General features: G+C 44.3%; 1 protein-coding gene across 3 annotated transcripts in view; it reads right to left on the bottom strand.

Annotated features, from left to right (window-relative positions):
• The window catches only part of LOC144752191 (heat shock factor protein 3-like), a 199,200-nt gene that overhangs the window by 124,458 nt on the left and 54,864 nt on the right, over positions 1-19,878 (bottom strand). The window contains exon 2 of one of the 3 annotated variants that reach the window (XM_078640135.1): positions 18,683-18,791. The exons of the other annotated variants lie outside the window; for them this stretch is intronic. Coding sequence (XP_078496261.1) covers positions 18,683-18,791 — 109 coding nt within the window. The remainder of the gene's footprint in view (positions 1-18,682; positions 18,792-19,878) is intronic. 3 annotated transcript variants of the gene reach the window in all.

The following is a 19,878-nucleotide window of genomic DNA, read 5'->3' on the forward strand; positions in this document are numbered from 1 at the left end:
CACACCAAGCCGTTGTAACTATTATCCAAAGGCAAAAGAAGAATTAGAAAGTAAAATGGAGTTATCACATTTTGTGTGTCAATTTGGCACAGATCAATGTCCTTTTGGTTCGAAGTTAAAAAGAGTCTTGAATCACGTCCTTATGTTTGACCGGAAATCTCGGTCTTAAAAAGGTGAGAAAGGATTCCCAAATATCCTTGGGGCGGGCTTGTGGTGACATAAGTTTGCAGAAGTGAGAATTTGTCTTGACAATATGTTGCATCGGTCAACCAGGCCTCAAGAGTGGAGTCAGGCACTCATCCCCAATTTATGGCAACTCCGCGTTTGGACAAGAGAAAGATAGCGTTGAGGCTACGACTTCCCACAGTCACGTCCTGCACATAGCCCAGGTGAACCAGGGAGCTGCGTGCAGAGGAATGACCTGGACAGTGGAGAACACTGCAGACATCCCATGTGAGGTGTACAAAGGAGGCTTGAGGTGTTGTACAGTGAAGACAGTCTGCAGAGGTGATCAGCCCCATATGGAGGGGATCCATACAGGCGATGTAAGAATTTAAAGTGGATGAGACACAATCTTTAAATGGGACCACGGCGGTAGGACCACTATGAGTCAGGTAGTGGTGGATCAGTGTCAGCCTCCCAGTCAGTGCACGTCGCCGGTATACGAACAGGAGCCATAGCCTGCATGATGGAGTAAAGGCGTGTGGTTAGCATGAGCGGGGATGGATTTGTGAGAATATGTTCAATGTATAGGAGTCGGGTGGAGGGGGAGAAAGAGAGAAAATGTGTTGTGCAATGCCCGGCAGTTGTCTCTTACTGGTGATGATACAGGAGAAGCTCAACCGTTGTGGGGTGTGTCATTCCCTGGACTTCAAAAGGAGGCATGAACTGGTCATCAGGATAAAGATCTGAAAATGGAACAAAGCTGTGTCCGGGCACCCTCACCCTGGTGCCCGCATCCTGCAGGGGCGGCAAAATGGGGCTGAACAAAATTGGTAAATAAGGGGTGTATACGCATGAGAGCCCTGCACGTTTCCTCATGCCAGTGCACACATTCCACAGTGCTGACGGTCAATCGTGGAGGCTTGTAAGATAGACTCCGTGCTGTAGTCGGGTGGCAGGGTGCAGCATGGTCTGCCTCAATGGCAGTATGCAGTTGGGATTGAGTAGGATAGAGCCAAAGTGTATGTATTTTGCCTGTGCGCAAAGTGCAAATAATGGCATGTCTGGACCGGTCAAACCTCCCTCCTCCCTTCCCACCCCACCCCACATGTTCAAGTGGTGATGTGAGAATTTCCGAGCAGATCCTAAGTTGCTTGACAGCTCAGTTCAGTGAAACCAAGTTGGATCCCATTTGCCGGAAGAAGTGAAATAAGAGTAAGTGATAGATTGAGAAAAGATACAGAAATGTGGGTAGGCTAATCAATTTGGCAATGGCAATCCGTCCAGACCCTGAGAGTGGTAAGCAAGACCATACCTGAACTCTGTCCCCCAACCACACCATAGTGCGGCCGTACTTGGCCATCCAGAGCTTGTCCAGATCACAGTTAAGCCGAATTACTATATAGCGGAGCGAGTACGCCATCTCTGCAGCTGGAACTCCGATGGAAAGGGCAGTGTGCAGTTGGTGAGACGAAAAAGTGTTTATTTGGACCAATTGATGTGTATGCCCAAAAAATCCATTGATGAGGGTGACCTCTTTTATATTCGGGACTAGATTCTCAGGAGGCCTGCGAAGCTGAGGATGCGTACATTGAGACTCATCAGACCTTGCGCCGTGAAGCTGAGGATGCGATGGGAATGATGTTGCAGAAGGCGTGCCGCAAGAAATTCCATTGCTATGGCAAATAGGAGCAGGGATAGCGGGCATCCCTTGAGTGTCCCTTGGGTTATCGGAAATGGATCTGATAATATGCAATGGAGTCGGATATGGGAAGAGGGTGGAAAGTATAGAAGTTGAATTTGTCAGCTGAATGTGGACTGAAACCCAGGCGTTTGAGTAATGTAAAAAGGTAGGGCCAATCAAGAGAATCAAAAGCCTTAGTGGTGTGAAGGAGAGGCAGGGGCAAGTAGTTGCGTGTCATGTGTGTGCATGAGGGCAAAAATCGTATGCAGATTGTGAGATGTTGAGTGACCCGTGACAAAACCAGACTTGTCAGGTTGCACGATGGAGAGCAGCATAGGAAGGAGGCAGTTTGCCAATTATTTAGCAAATATTTTGTTATCGATGTTGATCATCGATAGCAGCCGGTAGGAGTCACATTTATTTGATGGATGGTCGGGCTTGAGGAGCGTCACGATGACCGCTTCGCAGAGAGATGGTGGTAGAACCCCTGCTCCAAAGATTCCTCATACATCGATAACAAATAAGCCGCCAGCCTGGACGCAAACTCCTTGTAGAAGGAGGTGGCCAACCCACTGAATCCCTGCGCCTTGTCACTGAGGGCCCGAATGATCTGCACTATCTCCTCCACTGCAGTGGGGGAGTACAAGTATGACCTGTGGGCACAGTCTAGCCATAGTAACTGGATGGAGTTCAGGTAGGCATCCAACTCATCCGCAGAGTGCAATGCAGTGGCTGTATAAAGTTAAGAGAAGGAGGTCATGGTGTGCAATAGTCTTGTGGGTGTGGATTGGAGTTAATGTTCGTCATCAAATAGCTCTACCACATACAGGAGGTCCTGGTCTGGCAGAGCAAGCCTGCAAGCGTTTTACCAGGGTGTTCACTTTCCCCCTATATGTGCGCCCTCGCATCCCGGTCGAGGTATTTTGTCTCATGTAGTGCCTGCTCATTGAACTTCATCGGCTTAGCCCAAATAGCGGCAGCACTTTTAGTGGGGACATATTCCAGTTTGAGCAATTGGACTTCCCATTCCACTTTGGTGAGCTGCCTCCAGATCGCCTTGAGGATACCAGATTGTTTAGCAATGCAAACTCCCCAGACCATGACCGTACATGTCTCCCAAAAATGTTGATGGGAAGACATCAAACCCTTGTTGTGTTCGAAATAGTCAACTATTGCACTATGCATCTCGTCTCAAAAGACTGGTTCACGAAGTGCACCCATGGGGAGGATCCAAGCAAAGGCCCAAGGGAATAGACTGGGGCATGTCCAGCTCCAGCAGGATGGGCTGTGGTCTGAAAAAAGGGTAAAGGGCAGATGTGCTATTTTCGTGACCCAGATCCTTGCTAATTGGGAGATCAACCAAAAGTCTATGCGCGACCATGTGTTGTGGGATGCTGGGATGTAAGTGCCCTCCACGTCCAACATAGGTGTAATCCGCCAAATATCATTGAGATAGTGATTGTGTATGATCATGTTAAGTAATGTTGCAGCGTTAGGGTGAGGCAGTCTGGACATTCTTATACGGTCAAGTATGTCATCCAAAACAATATTCAAGTCCCCGCCCCAAAGAGTAGCAGCCTGGCCTAGCCCGTCCACAAGCTGCCAGAGGTCCGAAAAGTCCAGACTGTCAGTGTTAGGACCGTAAACAGCAGCTAGGATGACCGGGTTTTTGTGGAGGGTGCCGGTCAGAATAACAAGCACTGGCATCACAAATAGCATGCCACATCTGCCAGGGCTGGTCCTTACGCATCAATATTGCTACCACCCAGCATAGTTGAAGTATAGAGAGGTGTAGGCATCTGCGCACCATCGCGCTCGCAGTCTTGACACCGTGGCCTGCGTAAAATGGAGTTCTTGGAAAAAGCAGATATCAATGTGCTGCCTGGTGAAGCAGGTATGGACTAGACGGACCGTTCTGCAGTCATTGAGGCCACGAATGTTCCACGTAAGACATTGGGTGGTAGTCACAGAACCAAGTGAAAGGCTTGTGGGGGCACTGACTGAAGTGGCAGGTGGGGGAATGCCGCTGGGTGACGCGAGCAGAAGGGATGGGACAGTGCAAGGTGGGAAAAAACAAACAATAATGTGAGAACCCATACCGCCCAATCCCAACCCCCGAACATGGTTGAGCGAAGCAATAGCTGATCGAATCACACCCGGTCCAAAAACCCTTCTTAGGCACTACATGTGGACTAGGAATCATCCCGGGGGGCGGAGGAGAAAGAGATGAACATCCCAGGAGAGACCCGCTGGGTGGCCAAGGGGGCTTGCAGTCCCAAGAGTGTCAGCAGGGGCTCCCAGTTGGTAGTAGTCTAGGTATGTTCACGACAGCCTGTTAACCCCTTCGACGCTCATGACGAGCTGGGCTCGTCATGAGGTAGCCTCCTCGCACGCTCATGACGAGCCCAGCTCGTCATGTAAAGTGCGAATCCGCAAAATCCAGCGTACGGGCGGAAATCATGCCGCACGCATGCGGTTAAGAAGAGAAAGCCCATGGGTTAAGTCTTCATCTGACAGTCTAGTGTCCCTCGAGCAAGCAAGGGGAGCACCAAGAAATGGATCGGCCCAAGAAGTATCCAAAACATGAACTCTTAATCATGGTCACTCAGGTGAGTGTCTCCTGATGCCACATGATGAGCGGAGATGTCGATTAGGCTGTAAATAAATAAATAAATCGTAAATCATACGTTCTTATATAGCGCCTTTTCACCGTAAGGTCTCAAGGCGCTTGCTTTGGGAACCCGTCCTGGCCTTTCCCTGCAAGATTACCCCTACTGGGCATCCCCAAGGTGAAGACCAGGCATCCCATCGCGTTGGGGCCGTAGTGGAGATTAAGCAAGCTATTGCCCAGAGTTGCAGAGTGTGAACCCACGATTTGAGTAAGCACCAAGGCGAGAATTATCGAGTCCGTGGACATTTTGAGCTCAAGCCCCTGCCGCGTCGGGGATTGAACCCCGGTCCCGGGTCTGACCTCTGCATCAGGGACTGCCTCCTCTAACCGGTGAGCCACACTTCTACACTGTGATCTGCTTAGAAAATTTAAGAGTAGTCTTGACCATCAGTCAAATAGTGTGGTTTTCCTCTTGAGAGATATGCCGCTTGGCCAGATAGAGGAGAGCATATGGAGCATCTGATTTTCGAGCCTAGCACAGTGCGCACGCGCGGTCTAGAAAATTACCGCTTGGAATCACTTCGGCTTTTCAGCAAGCTTGCACGTGTGGCTAAAAAAGCCCCACGCACGAGTTTGCTGAAAAGCTGAAGTGATTGGCCATTGCGTGTGGCATTCAAAAATTGAAAATACAACAACGAAGGAGTGACTTAAACCAAACAAAATGGGACATAGACAGAGCACGTGGATGTGTAGAAAAGGAAAAGAAAATCACAGTGATTTTTTATAAAACCCTCACTCACCCAACTATTGGGTGACATGCTTCATCATCGGGTTGTTCACCGGGTATGCCAAGTGCATGCCCGGTGTGCTACTACACCTGCGACTGCAGTGGAGCTGGTGACTAGAATAAAAGCAGTGCAAAAAGTGATAGTGAAAATAAGGTGTCAAAATCAGAGTAAAAATGCGTGTTCCAACCTGTACCCAATTTTAATAAAGGTTGAAGCATGCACAAGATAAAAAGAAGTGGCGGACAAGTTTGATAATAAATTTGAATCAAAGTGTCCTGTTTTAATCGGTCATGTGGTCAACATGTTTCTGCTCATGGTGGCCTTTTAGCCGAGCATTCTTCAGGACCAACCTGTGACACTGGGCGGTATACGCGCGCTAAGGCGTACCCTAACCTCAGTGTACTCAAAAATAGAAAGAACTCACGGTTATTCACCGGATTACCCTGGAGTTTCAAGGGTGTTGTAATGTGAAAGTGCAGTGACTTCACTTCATAGGTCGGTGGGGCGGGATTTCTTCACTCCGGAAAAAACTGCATTCCGGAGACTCCCCGCATATCAACCTCTACAAGGCTCTGCCACCGCCTGAATAGTCAGCCTTTATTAAAATTGGGTACAGGTTGGAACACGCATTTTTACTCTGATTTTGACACCTTATTTTCACTATCACTTTTTGCACTGCTTTTATTCTAGTCACCAGCTCCACTGCAGTCGCAGGTGTAGTAGCACACCGGGCATGCACTTGGCATACCCGGTGAACAACCCGATGATGAAGCATGTCACCCAATAGTTGGGTGAGTGAGGGTTTTATAAAAAATCACTGTGATTTTCTTTTCCTTTTCTACACATCCACGTGCTCTGTCTATGTCCCATTTTGTTTGGTTTAAGTCACTCCTTCGTTGTTGTATTGATATTTTGACTGGGGTATAGGAGTGTCCCTGAACCCTTCCTCTCTTGTTGTTGTTACATTCAAAAATTGAAAGCCTGCAATTGGCCAAAGGCTGGTGCATGTCCTGCCGTCTCTCTAAACGTTGACTCCATTGGCCTAAGGGTCTTGGGAGCTAGTAGTGGGTGCCCGCTGCATTCTTTACATTCCTAGAAGTTTGCGTCAGAAGAAGAGGTCACGAGCAGGAATGTACTTCGGTCCTGACACTGTCTCATGGTGTCAAGCTTGAGAGCAAGTCTACCGCCACATACTACCTAGTTATCTGTCCATCCCCTCTCCGGGTACCTTTAAAGATTTTTTTTGCTCAAAAAATTACCTGGCTCGCAAACCGAACTACTGCAAGTTCTTTCTGTGGCGCTAAACTGGTTTTGGTATCTTTTATTTCAAAATGATCTTTACAATGCTGTGAGTGTGCACTCATAGCTGTGTGGTGATTTAAGCACAGCTGACCACACATAAATGTGACACTCTTTGCTTCAGGATGCGCAGGAGCTGGAGTACTGAGTGATGGGCACATATACTGAGGAGAGGGTGGGTGGCTTGGTCTTTGGTGGTCTTGTCAAACATCCTCACCTCTTTCGAGAATGGAGAACTGTGAAGGGAGCCCTTAACACACTGCAAAGGCGGGGGAAGGGCGATGAAGCTTCTGACATCTGCTTGACAAAGATGGCGGCCTTGCAGTGTGGTGCGAGGTCTGAAGCACACACTGACCTTTGCACTGGGTGTAATGGAGTACAAGCATTGGCATAGCCAATAGGACTCGCCTTTCGGACCTTATTAGTGTTTAGCCATACAACAGTTGGTGTTGCACCAAGGATATTGTACTGCACAACTAAATACTTGTAAGGTCCCAAAGGCGAGACCTATTGGCTACGCCAATGAAGCTTCTCGACAGGCAGAAATTCACACTAAGCGGACTGAACTGTGGGAGTGAAGTCCAGATAGAATGAGAGGTCGCAACCCTGGTAGCAAACGGTGCAGTGCTCCCGGGCGAGACGTAAAATGGCACGGTGGCCTCTGTTAGTTTTTACCTGCGCGAAAATGGGCCTAGCAAGGGGAACCCGGAGAAGGACGTGGACCCAAGGAGAGGGAAGCAAGCTTTACGATAAGTGTCATTCACCCATGGGCCCCGATAGGGAGCAATTAAGTAATGCACAGACGGTGGACTGGCTCCAGGCAAAAGGCCCAAGGGAATGGACTGTGGCATGTCCAGCTCCAGTGGAATCCAAAAGTCTATAGTACATGCTATGCTGTTGGCAGATGGAGTCGGGCTGCGAGTTACTTGCTGGTTCGTTTGTGGCAGGACCCCCATGCCTCTGCCCAAGCAACAGTAGCACAGCCTCAGGGGAACAACTTTTCGCTGAGTCCCACAATACTGCTCTCCCAAGTCGCTTTTCCAAGTGGCTGCAACTGCTGACCTTGTGGGTGAGCTACAGAGAGTGACGCTTTAATCATCGACTGGATTTTAGGACTCTCATCCTCCCAAATAATAACATAATTCCTGCCATAACCCACATTTGGCCATAAAAATTGAGAGAAGGTATGAGTTGGACAATGCTAACCTCACATTACATAAGTATTTCTCTAAGCACTGTGCAAACTGCAATGGCAACTGTTTTTATACATTTTTGATTGCTCACAATGACACCACTGATTCGGCTAAAGGTCTTAATTATACCTATGAGCTGTTATTAAACATGATCCCAGCTTGTTTGCGAAAAAAATAAGTAGGTTGTTCTGTGGAAAGCCTGTGTAGGAAGGCTGCCAATTGTGATGTTCCTACATCATTCCAGAGCCTACAGCATTATCCCCACTATAGGAGTTGTTTGAGCAACGCTCTCGGCTTTTCCCAATTTAAAGGTGTTCCCCACTTTCATTGGTGCAAAGGGAGCTAGAAACAGGTTACTGATGCATGGCAACAGTGTAATGCAATATAAGGTGGCTTTGTAAAGCACTGCTTGTCATTCCCAAAGGCATCTAGTGCAAGGTAGATGAGCCAAGATTCTCTAAACTCTGAAAGGCTTGGGGAGGGAAGGAATGTCTACCTCTTTTTGTGCCTCTGATGCTCTCCAAAACTGTCACTCTCTAGACTCATAAGCATGTGTCAAAACATGCATGCTCATACAGGTCGGTCAAGTTGACAGGGGAATGTTTATGACAAGTAATTATTTTGTGTGTAGTTCTAGTCGTGGATACAGCCCGACATTATGAATATTCTTTTGTTGCTTAAATTTCACTTTGCTTACCAAAGAGTGGCAAATTAATATTGCTTCAGTTGGAAATGCCATTAGGGAGCTTCATATCTCATAGTTTATAATGTTTCTTACAGAACAAATACTGCACCCCTGCCCCCAAGTGAATTTGCTATTTTTTAAAGCATTAAAAGGGGCAACACGGGTCAGAAAAATGCACCCTCAACTGGTGAATTTCATGGGCCGAAGGAAGAGAGGGGAGTCAATTAGGAAAGTGGATCCAGCTCATTTCAGGACAGCTAATTACTGTCAGCGTTTGAGTGTGGGATGGGCACTCAAAAAATAAATTCAGATCACAGAACATGGTTTCTGCACATACAAGTAATTGGAAACTACCAAATGGTTGCACTTTGCACTTCAGCATAAAAGTTGGGAGATGTAGTTCTGGCCTGGGACATTTATAAACATGCAAGGAGTTATAGATTATTTGTCAAGTCATTTTATTCTGATGGATTATTTTCATTGCCATTTAGTAAGTAGTACCTTCAGGGGTATGTAAAAGAAATCCTCTATGCCGGTGCCCAATCTAGACAATGTTTGACTGCAAGCAAAATTGTCGCTAGGTGTTTAAAGAACTCCATAGAAATAAAGGTGACATATTTATGTGGTCCTAAAAAACAATCATCACTCAACCTCATGGTATTCAAAATCTTTTATAGGTACAGGAATAGGGCTAATTTCCCACATCCAAGTAACCGCACTCTAGTCAGACACATCTTAGTAATGCTTCACAATGTGAAGACTGTTAGACCAGGCACCCTTGTATGGTTTCCCCCGACGTTTAGCCTTCTGATCTCCTGTTTTGCTGACTCCCTTTTTGATGGCTTAAGGAATCAGGCCAATAATATACCATGGCTAACTAGTGCTAAAGTGCATTTGATCTATATTTAAAACATGGTAACACAGGCTTATCCACAATTGGCATATTTTATTTATCTACAAGTCCCTGGTAAAGTGCAGTATATGAGCACAAGGACTGTCTCTGATTGTGCCACCCACTTGAGTAGCCCTTTAAACATCTCAGGCCAGCCACAGCAGAGCCTGCAGTTTTAAAATTCCATGTCGACCGGGCAAGTGAACCCACTTGACAGGTCCAAACATTCCTTTTTATTACACGTAGGCCACTCCTAAGTTAAGCACTGCAGAGCCTAGGTGCAGGGTGCAGTGAATTTAAAAAGTAGGCCATATACTTTAATTACAATGTAAAAACACAACTTATGGTGAAGGTGAATTTTAAATTACACTTCTGAAAATGCCACTTTTAGAAAGGTGGCCTTTTCTTACTGTAACCATTTGGTGCCTTCTGCTGGTCTCAGATTACACTTCTTGGGAGGGTGACAGCTGGCTTGGTACATTTTCTCTAGACAGCCTCACATAGATTAGGTTTGACTGATCGGCAATCCATATTGTGATGGGTTATCCTGGGCAGGGTGGGAGGGAGGAGACGACTCATCTGAAAGGGCTGTGTTCTGTTCTGTCCCCACACAAAGGGATGTAATGATGCTGTAGCCGGGGCAAAAAAAGAAAAAGGGATTTGTATACTTCAAAGGCATCTCATTGAAGTCTACCGACTTTAAAGGCTCAACTGGGTACAAGTACTGGACCTCTGACACCCCCATCTCAGAACACTTTTGGAACAGAGAACATTCTACCTGGAAGAAGGACTGCTGTGCAGCTAGATTAACTGCAACTTTGCTGAGCTGCTTTGCTGTGTTGGCCTGCTGCCCTCCTCCCTTCTCACTCCTGCCTGGGAGTGAGAAGGGCCGGACATGCATCTACATCTCAGAACCTAAATAGCTCCAATGGCTTGTTTGATGGATGTATGACAGAACCATGCAAGCCACGGCTTTACAAAGCAGTCATTACAACGACAGTGACAGTGGCACTACCACGTAAGTCTTTACCACACATGCCTAAACATCGAATTTGCATTGTGAAGGTATGTATGATAAAGGCATTGGCATGGTAAAACCTTTCCAGGCAAGTATAACCTCAATTGATAGATATATATATATATATATATATATATATATAGAGAGAGAGATATGTATAGATATATATAATATTTTTTTCCTTAAGAAATATATTTTTTCATGTATATATTTAGATGTATATGTATATATACACATAGTACTTTTTAAATACATATTCTGTACTAATATATATATATATATATATATATATATATATATATTCAGGCTCCAGATACACCGAAACCGTGGGTCACTCTTCGTGTCGGGTGCCGTGATAACGCGGCGGTGTACCGCCGCGTTATTAAATTAAAGCTCCAATCTCCTATCCCCATACCCGGCCGGGTTGGGAAACCAAGAAACAGCACTCCTGGGCTCAGAAAGGTGCAGCAAAAGTTTTTATTTTTCAAGCAAACGCGTTTCGGGACAGCGTCCCTTCGTCAGTGGTTCAACAATGTGAACTACGCAGCGCCATTTTTTAAAATCCACAATGGGTCATGGAAATAAACAACGGACTCATAACCTTGTTCAATGAGGTAGCGCCATCTTGGAGTGTCCAATGACGGTCACAAAGTTAATAACAGCATGCATTATTCAGACATAGTTATCAGCTGTTTTCTAAAGAATTTCTTTCAACAAATAACACATTTAAAGCCGTGTATCGGCTTAGACCGCCCCCTGCACTATTTCCTCATAGGTTATCTATGTTTACGGGGTATTCTCATGATTGGGCCAAGCTGTGAAACTACTTATATTATTCGTCAGAAATTGACAGATATGGTTCTAATCCATATCAGTTAAGGAGGCATCCTCCATAAAGTGATCTTGCCGTGGATCGGCAATTGCAGCCAAACGGCTGCATCACGTTGCACTCGCTTAGTCCCTCTCATTAGACACCCCTCCTACATACAGTTAAAGTTCAGAATTTTACAGACATAAAAAGACATCATCCGCAACAAATTCAGTATCTTCATACTTTTGATGGTACCATCATTATACATTATATAGTATGAGATTCACCAATGTCACAATAATCAGATCATTCAATATACAATTTTCTATGAAAGCAAATAATTCATCCTAGATGAGTGGCCATCTCCTCTCCCATGTTAAGACCTCCTGGTGCCTTAGTTTCCTCCTGTTAGACCTCCTGTTAGACCTCCTGTTAGACCTCCATGTTAGACCTCCTGGTGCCTTAGTTGGGCCAAGCTGTGAAACTACTTATATTATACGTCAGAAATTGACAGATATGGCTCTAATCCATATCAGTTAAGGAGGCATCCTCCATAAAGTTTCTGAGCCCGGGAGTGCTGTTTCTTGGTTTCCCAACCCGGCCGGGTATGGGGATAGGAGATTGGAGCTTTAATTTAATAACGCGGTACACCGCCGCGTCTTCACGGCACCCGACACGAAGAGTGACCCACGGTTTCGGTGTATCTGGAGCCTGAATCTTTATGCGTGGGTGCACCGCCGCCATCTGCGAGTGAGGAGGAGAGAAGGAGATCCTCCGTCGTTTGCAGGAAAAGACTGATACTTTCCATACCGGATTGCGAAGGAGAACATATAAGAAGGAATCAGAGGAGAAACTGAGCGTTCCGCGACGAAGAATAAGCGGTAAGCCAGTACTCAAGTATCCCTTTCTGTTTTCGGTCCGGTATAATAGGACTCTGCATTGTAATATCTGACGGTGTGTCGAGGGCTCTTTAGAGAAGAATAGCGGCAACAAGGGGAGGAAGACCAAGTTCCGGGATCGGAACTCTCAACCCCTTTCAGCATCAATAATGTTCAACATGAGTGAACGCAGAGACGCAGCGGGAGATATGTTTAAAAACAAGAACCCGGACATAACAAAACCACCACCCGCAGCAACCAGTGAGGTCAAAAGGACCTTGGTCACACAATTTCAAAAACTTGAAAAACTCTATGAGAGAGAACTTCGGAAGTGGTGGGAGGGCACATCACTTCAGGGATATATCGAAGTACAGCGAGTGCCCAGGGGGCTACGAATATTCACCGTCCCTGCCTACGAAAATCCCGACCCTCTCCTGCTGGAAGCTTGGGCCGCTCACATTGCCTTATCTTGCAAGGGAATGTTAGAAATTCTAGTGCAATTTTCCTGGAGCGACCGGGACAAGACGGTCAAGGAAATTGAGGCACTAGAAGAAGAAATACTCAAAAACCCAGATAAAGATGAGCAAGAACAACTGCGCTCGGCCATGAGAAAGAGACTACAGAAATACGAACTAAAAATTAAAATGAGGAAGCAGGAGAAATTCGATCGTGATGAACGTGATTATGCGATGGGCAGAGTACTCACCTTTGCAAAGAAATATGATCAACCACGCAAAGATCTGGCAAAGAAAAATCAAATGCCGGACGCAACTTCTGAATCCAGAATAGAAACCTCGGACTCTGATGTCATTGTGAGTGAAGTATCCGGAGATGAAATGGCAGGCCCTTCCAACTTACCAAAGAAGACTCCTTTTCATCAGGAGTTCAACGTCATCAGGCACAGTTGGTTAAGGGGTGGAAAGAACAAGCCACCAGAGGAGGAAGACAAACAAGACGAGGAGGCTGGAAGAGGAAGGGGCAGAGGAAAAAGCAATACAGCCTCACGCACAACAAGAAGCAGGAAAGTAAACAGATGGTGAAACAAGATTCCTTAACGATTGTCAATCTTTCCAAAAAAGTCCTTTCCCCATGTGAGGAATCTGTTTTGAAACTTGGACTCACTTTTTGCCCTAATGTGCATCTGGAATACACTCAAACAAGGATAGACCTTTATAAATTTATCAGGAAGGTTAAATTGCACAAATATTTTAAAGTGAAACCAACAGCTAAGGAGGCTAAATATTTACGGGGCAACAAGAAAGGAATTGATCTCTTGACAGTCAATGACTTGACGGCATGTGAGCTCTTAGAAGATTTGCGCCAGGAAAATGAATGTGAAACTAACGTTCCGAATACCACTTATTCTCAGAGACTAGCGCATGTTGGTGTTGACCAAGAAGTTCCCAATAGTGGTTACAAATTACCATCTAAATTTGTACCACAAACCACAACAGATGCAATTGACACATTCTCTGACGCTGTCATCAGGGATCTGATGGCTATGAGAACAACCAACAAAGGAACAATGGATAATTTTAACATCACCAAGAAACAGAGAATGGCGATAAAGACCTTGGCTGAAGATAAATCTATCGTCTGTAAACCTTCTGATAAAGGGGGAAATATCGTGATCATGTCACGTGAAAGCTATGTGGAGGAAGCTAAATGCCAACTACAAGATGCTCACTGCTATGCGGAGATTGACAAAAAGGAATATCTTTTAAGTATTGAGACCTTACATGAACTTTTGAGGAAATGGCACTGTAAACAAATGTTGGAATTGGAAGAATATCTGTTTTTGAAGACCACTAATCCAATTTTACCAACATTTTATCATCTACCAAAAGTTCACAAGAACATTGATAAACCCCCAGGAAGACCAATCATCTCCTCTATTGGCAGATTGACAGAAAACCTCTCCAAATTTTTGGATCACTATCTATTTGAGTTTGTCCTGGGATTGCAGTCTTACATACGAGACACCACAGACTTCATAGAAAAAATTGAAACCTTGATATGGCAACCTACCTATGTGATGGCAACGCTTGATATAACAAGCCTATACACATGCATTGAGCACAGACAAGGACTCCATGCCATAGACTACTTCCTGAGAAAGAAGCCATTAAAATATGCTATGCACAACGAAATGTTATTAGAATTGGTTAGCTTCTGCTTACATAATAACATGTTTCTTTTCCAGGAGGTTCTATATAGGCAACAGTCGGGGACTGCGATGGGTTTCTGCTTCGCCCCCAGCTACGCGAATTTATTCGTGGGCTGGTGGGAGGAGCAGGAGGCCTGGGGTCCCGCAAACGCCACATGGAACAACAAAGTGGTGACCTGGTATAGGTACATTGATGACCTGTTCCTGGTATGGAATGGGTCTATCAATGAATTACAAGACTATATCAAGCTGCTTAACCAAAACGTCTGTAATCTCAAATTTTCTGGGGATGTAAGTGACATTCAGGTTAACTACTTGGACTTGCAGGTAACTGTAAAGGATGGAAAAGTTTCCACTTCCCTTTACCGCAAGCCCACGGCGGGTAATAGTGTCCTTTTTGCAACTAGCAGTCACCCCCGCAAACTGATCAACAGCATCCCCTATGGGGAATTCCTCAGGTTAAAACGGAATTGTACCCATGAGGAAGACTTCAACTCAGCGGTCTCTGATAGTATAGATAGATTCGTGGAGAGGGGTTACAAACTGAACTTTTTACTAGACACCCTAAGCCGTGTAAAGAAATTGCCACGTAATACTTTATTTACAAAGAAAGTAAAATCTACTGCTGAAGGGAAATTTCGCATGGTTACTACTTACTCGGCAGATTCTGCTAAACTCAGGGCAATCATGACCAAACACTGGCACATTCTAAAACCGACCACATAGTGGGACCAGACATACCTTTAACCCCACAACTCACTTTTAGGAAAGCCAGATCGTTAAAAGATGCAATGGTCCACAGCCATTTGGAACCTATACGGAACATCAAAGGTACACTAAAGGATGCAAGGGGTTTCTTCCCATGCGGGAGATGTAAAGCTTGTGCCTTTAGCAAACGTACACTGTCCTACCATGTGAGAGGGTGTCATAGTGGAAGAAAGATTAACAAGTTTATGACCTGTCTGACAGACCATGTTGTATACTGCCTTGTGTGTCCATGCCAACTAAGATATGTGGGCAGCACGATCAATTCCGTGAAATTAAGAGTGTTAGAACACATGAGAGCTATTATGAATAAGGACTTCACCTACCCTGTTGCCCGTCACTTCGCAATTAAACACAATAGCAATAGGGATCTATTGAGATTTTTCTGTTTAGATTGCGTCCCAGAAAGTGCAAGAGGAGGGAACAGACTTTTAACTCTCAGGAGACTCGAATCACGCTATATTATTGATCTTGAAACTAAGGCACCAGGAGGTCTTAACATGGGAGAGGAGATGGCCACTCATCTGGGATTAATTATTTGCTTTCATAGAAAATTGTATATTGAATGATCTGATTATTGTGACATTGGTGAATCTCATACTATATAATGTATAATGATGGTACCAGCAAAAGTATGAAGATACTGAATTTGTTGCGGATGAGGTCTTTTTATGTCTGTAAAATTCTGAACTTTAACTGTATGTAGGAGGGGTGTCTAATGAGAGGGACTAAGCGAGTGCAACTTGATGCAGCCGTTTGGCTGCAATTGCCGATCCACGGCAAGATCACTTTATGGAGGATGCCTCCTTAACTGATATGGATTAGAACCATATCTGTCAATTTCTGACGTATAATATAAGTAGTTTCACAGCTTGGCCCAATCATGAGAATACCCCGTAAACATAGATAACCTACAAGGAAATAGTGCAGGGGGCGGTCTAAGCCGATACACGGCTTTAAATGTGTTATTTGTTGAAAGAAATTCTTTAGAAAACAGCTGATAACTATGTCTGAATAATGCATGCTGTTATTAACTTTGTGACCGTCATTGGACACTCCAAGATGGCGCTACCTCATTGAACAAGGTTATGAGTCCGTTGTTTATTTCCATGACCCATTGTGGATTTTAAAAAATGGCGCTGCGTAGTTCACATTGTTGAACCACTGACGAAGGGACGCTGTCCCGAAACGCGTTTGCTTGAAAAATAAAAACTTTTGCTGCACCTTTCTGAGCCCGGGAGTGCTGTTTCTTGGTTTCCCAACCCGGCCGGGTATGGGGATAGGAGATTGGAGTATGAATATATGAATATATATATATGAATATATATATATATATATATATATATATATATATATATATATATATATATATCTATCTATCTATCTATCTATCCTGGAAACTCAAACCACTTCCTGATTCCGCCGACGGCGGGTTAGGCGAGGAAAGAGACACAGACCTCCGAGGTTTAACAGGCAATAAGTGTGGTTTTATTTCAGTGACCCAACACAACGCGTTTCAAGCTCGTAAGCCCTTGTTCACGTGTCAAAGTGGAAAAAAACACCATCTGTTATTTAAAGTGAAATGACCCCACTCCCACTTTCTGACATCATAGGTCACATGTAGATGGGCATAAACAACAGACTGAGGTAACCACAAGACAATCATTTCGTAGTTTAAACCCCATAGACAGAATAATATTTCATGACACATTAGATATATATATATATACACATGTTTAAAATAATCTTTAAAAACATGTAAAGTGCTTAAGTGTCATAGTTTTTATAAAACAATAAATATAATTCATTTATATATATATATACACATATACACACAAAAATGCATACCCTTCCCACCCCACCCATAAGTAACCTTAACACCCCAAAACCCATACCAAAACCCAAAAAACTTCCCTTGCCACCCTAAGAACCATGCCATCCAAAAGACATACCCACCCTAAAATAATTCCTACAACCCAAAAAGCCCATATACTCATACCCACCCTAAAGAAAAAAAACTACACACACACACACATACACCACTTAAAACATAAAACCATTAAGACTTACATACAATTACCTTTAAAACTTTTACAATGAATATGCTTTTACCATTCATACCTTTACAACAAAATTTGTGCTGATGGCATGCATTTCAATTGTATATTAGTGGTAAAATCCTGCGTGGTAAAGACTAGTGTGGTAGTGTCGCCTGCGTACTAAATGCTATTTCCCTTGCGTGCTTGACTCCTGTTTTTTGAAGTCTCAGGGATATCAAAGACTCCTCTCTTCAACCTGCAAACAGCACTTGGACAGTGTCTGCTGTAAGTTCTGCTCGGCCAATCTAGTCCTGGGCCCTTGGGGATGAGTTTAAAGTGACAAAAAAGTGTGAAACTCCAAACATTGACAACATTGCGCCGATCAAAACCGGCACATTTCTTTGACGCTAGTGCATCGCCGCTACACGAACCGCGGACACCGCGACGCATCATCCTCAGTTTCCAATGCATTTCTGACTTTGCGCGGCTCGGCGCGTCTTGATGCTCATATCTCCTTCAGCCCAGCGGTTCAACAACTCATCACCCTGGTGTTCTATGCATTGCCTACGTCTGCGAGATACACGACAGCGCATCGCCCACAAAGCATCAAAGGTACTGTTAAGCAGGCCAAGACTGGTCCCTGTATCAGACCCGTGCTCCATTGTGGACGGTCTGAATCTTTGGGTTTGACTCAGTCAAGTGCTATCAGATAGCCCCGATAGCTGAAATTCGTTTCCAAGCAATACAAAACTGCTTATTCTTTAAAAATTTGTATCTTGACTTCTACTAATTGGATATCTGTCGTTTTGTTCTTTTTGTGTTGTTTTCACCGTGTTACTGTTTGAAGCATTACACAAATACTTTACACATTAAGTTAAGCCTTTCTGCTCTGTGCCAAGCTACCGGAGGGTGAGCACAAGTTAATTTGAAGTGTGTTTCTGACTTACCGAGACTAGGACTGTGGTTCCTGCCTGGACAGGGTGCAAATCTCTGCCATCCAGAAACCCAACTTCTAACACCAACCATTACCTCTCAACATTATTGATCACAAGGAGGTATAAATGTTACCTACGTGATAGTTTGTCAAAACAGCGGACAGAAGCATGTGTGCCTATATAAATCTATTTACTGTTAGAGTGAAGAAATTATACATGCAGAGGTCAACTCTGAATTAAAGTTAAACCGAATTCTCCTTTGGCTTAATGTGCTCTAGGCTTCGGATTGGAGTCAAATCCAAAACAATTATCTCTTTAGTAATCACTTTTTTATAAAATCATAAAGCAGTCTATCCATAAGTTTACATTGCTGTGCAGAGTCTAATCATCCTTCTGCCAAGGAACATATACTGTAACAAATGCTTTGTCAGATATAGTATTGCATCAGTCAACAATTTTTAGCCAACTACCTCTGTACTGTTATCCATGTCTACTAACGGGACTAAAAGAAAAACACCTTCCTTCAAACAAACAAAAAAAATTAATTCATTTAGCTTTAGTCTAAAAAGAAACACTCCTGTTTGAATTTCTGTCAGCGGAGGACTGACAACTACAAAACTTACCTCAAACTCTCACGTTAAAACATTCTGCATTTGATTTCGAACAGACCCCTACTGGAAAAACCATCTCAGTTTTTTAAATTAAGTAAGATCGCATCCCGATATTTATGTCCACTTTCAAATCCTGGTACTTACACATATTGAGTTGCCGTATGAAGCTTGACAGATTGTTGTGCTTGAAGTACTTGGGAAGTATTTCTTTTGCAAAACGCTGTTCATCCAGAATGCGGAAGGCCTGGCCATTCTAGAAGCAAAAATAATGCCTGTTGTAATGGACTGAGAGAGAAAAGCAATCCGTGTCTGTTTTGCATTTCTCCTAAAAGCAGATGAAGATCGCAACAAATGCCAAAAACACTGAAATGCTGCTTTACTTGAGATTGCTGGTGTATCAAATGGTATGGGAATGACAGGGATTGGCGTTTCACTGCACGGTTTTGGCATGTAGAAGTCTCAAACCCCTTTAATGCGGTAAATTATCTATGGAATCACAAGTAGTTCCCAGTCTTAATGTGCAAATGGTTTTGGAAATCTGCCATGTTCTGCCCTGTGATGTGCTTATGTTGGCTAGGACATCGAAATGCCATTTGACATTGAGAACTGGTTATTTTATACTGGGTAGCAGGTTACTAATGTGAAAAACGATACATAACAGGCGCTAGCTGCTGACAAACACACTGGTTGCATTAGTGAGGTAAACAGACTAATGCCTATTGAGCACATACCGCCTCTTTTAGCATCCCGTAAAATAAAAAACAATAAAACTAGAACACAACCTTTCTGGATTTCTAAATACAATGGCAAGGGGGTTGGGGGAACATACTCCGTGCTCGTGGATAGCAACAGCGATTCCTAAAGGCAAACAAAGACCTCAGAAGATCCGAACGAAGGCCTAATTGCTCCTCGTGCTATTGCCGACAGTCCTCAAAACCTAACACTTTTCTCTCAGACATTTGGAGAGGGAGGTGGGGCAGAGGCTATTTTTGTTAAAGAGCTAATAATGGTTAGCATATCAAAAGTCAAAATAATGTGGTATGCTTACCTGGACTTCGAGTCTACCTTCCTTCAGACTCAAAGGAAGAAAGCAAATCGGTACTCTAAGGGACAGGGGGACTTTAAGAAACCAGGGCGAACAGTCCCTTTCAAAGACTGTTCCCCAAACGGTTGGCATCTCTTGTCCTCGCCGTTATAATAAAGGGTCCCAATGAGAGGCTATGACCCCCGCTCCATTAGAGGAGGACCACCTGCCAGATTTAGAGACAAGCAAGCAGTGGTATCATCGAAGACACTAAAGCTTTGCAATACAGGCCCCATGTTTGATTCGCCCACTCCGA

The sequence above is a fragment of the Lissotriton helveticus genome, chromosome 4_2 (assembly GCF_964261635.1).
Source record: "Lissotriton helveticus chromosome 4_2, aLisHel1.1, whole genome shotgun sequence".
Taxonomy (NCBI): domain Eukaryota; kingdom Metazoa; phylum Chordata; class Amphibia; order Caudata; family Salamandridae; genus Lissotriton; species Lissotriton helveticus.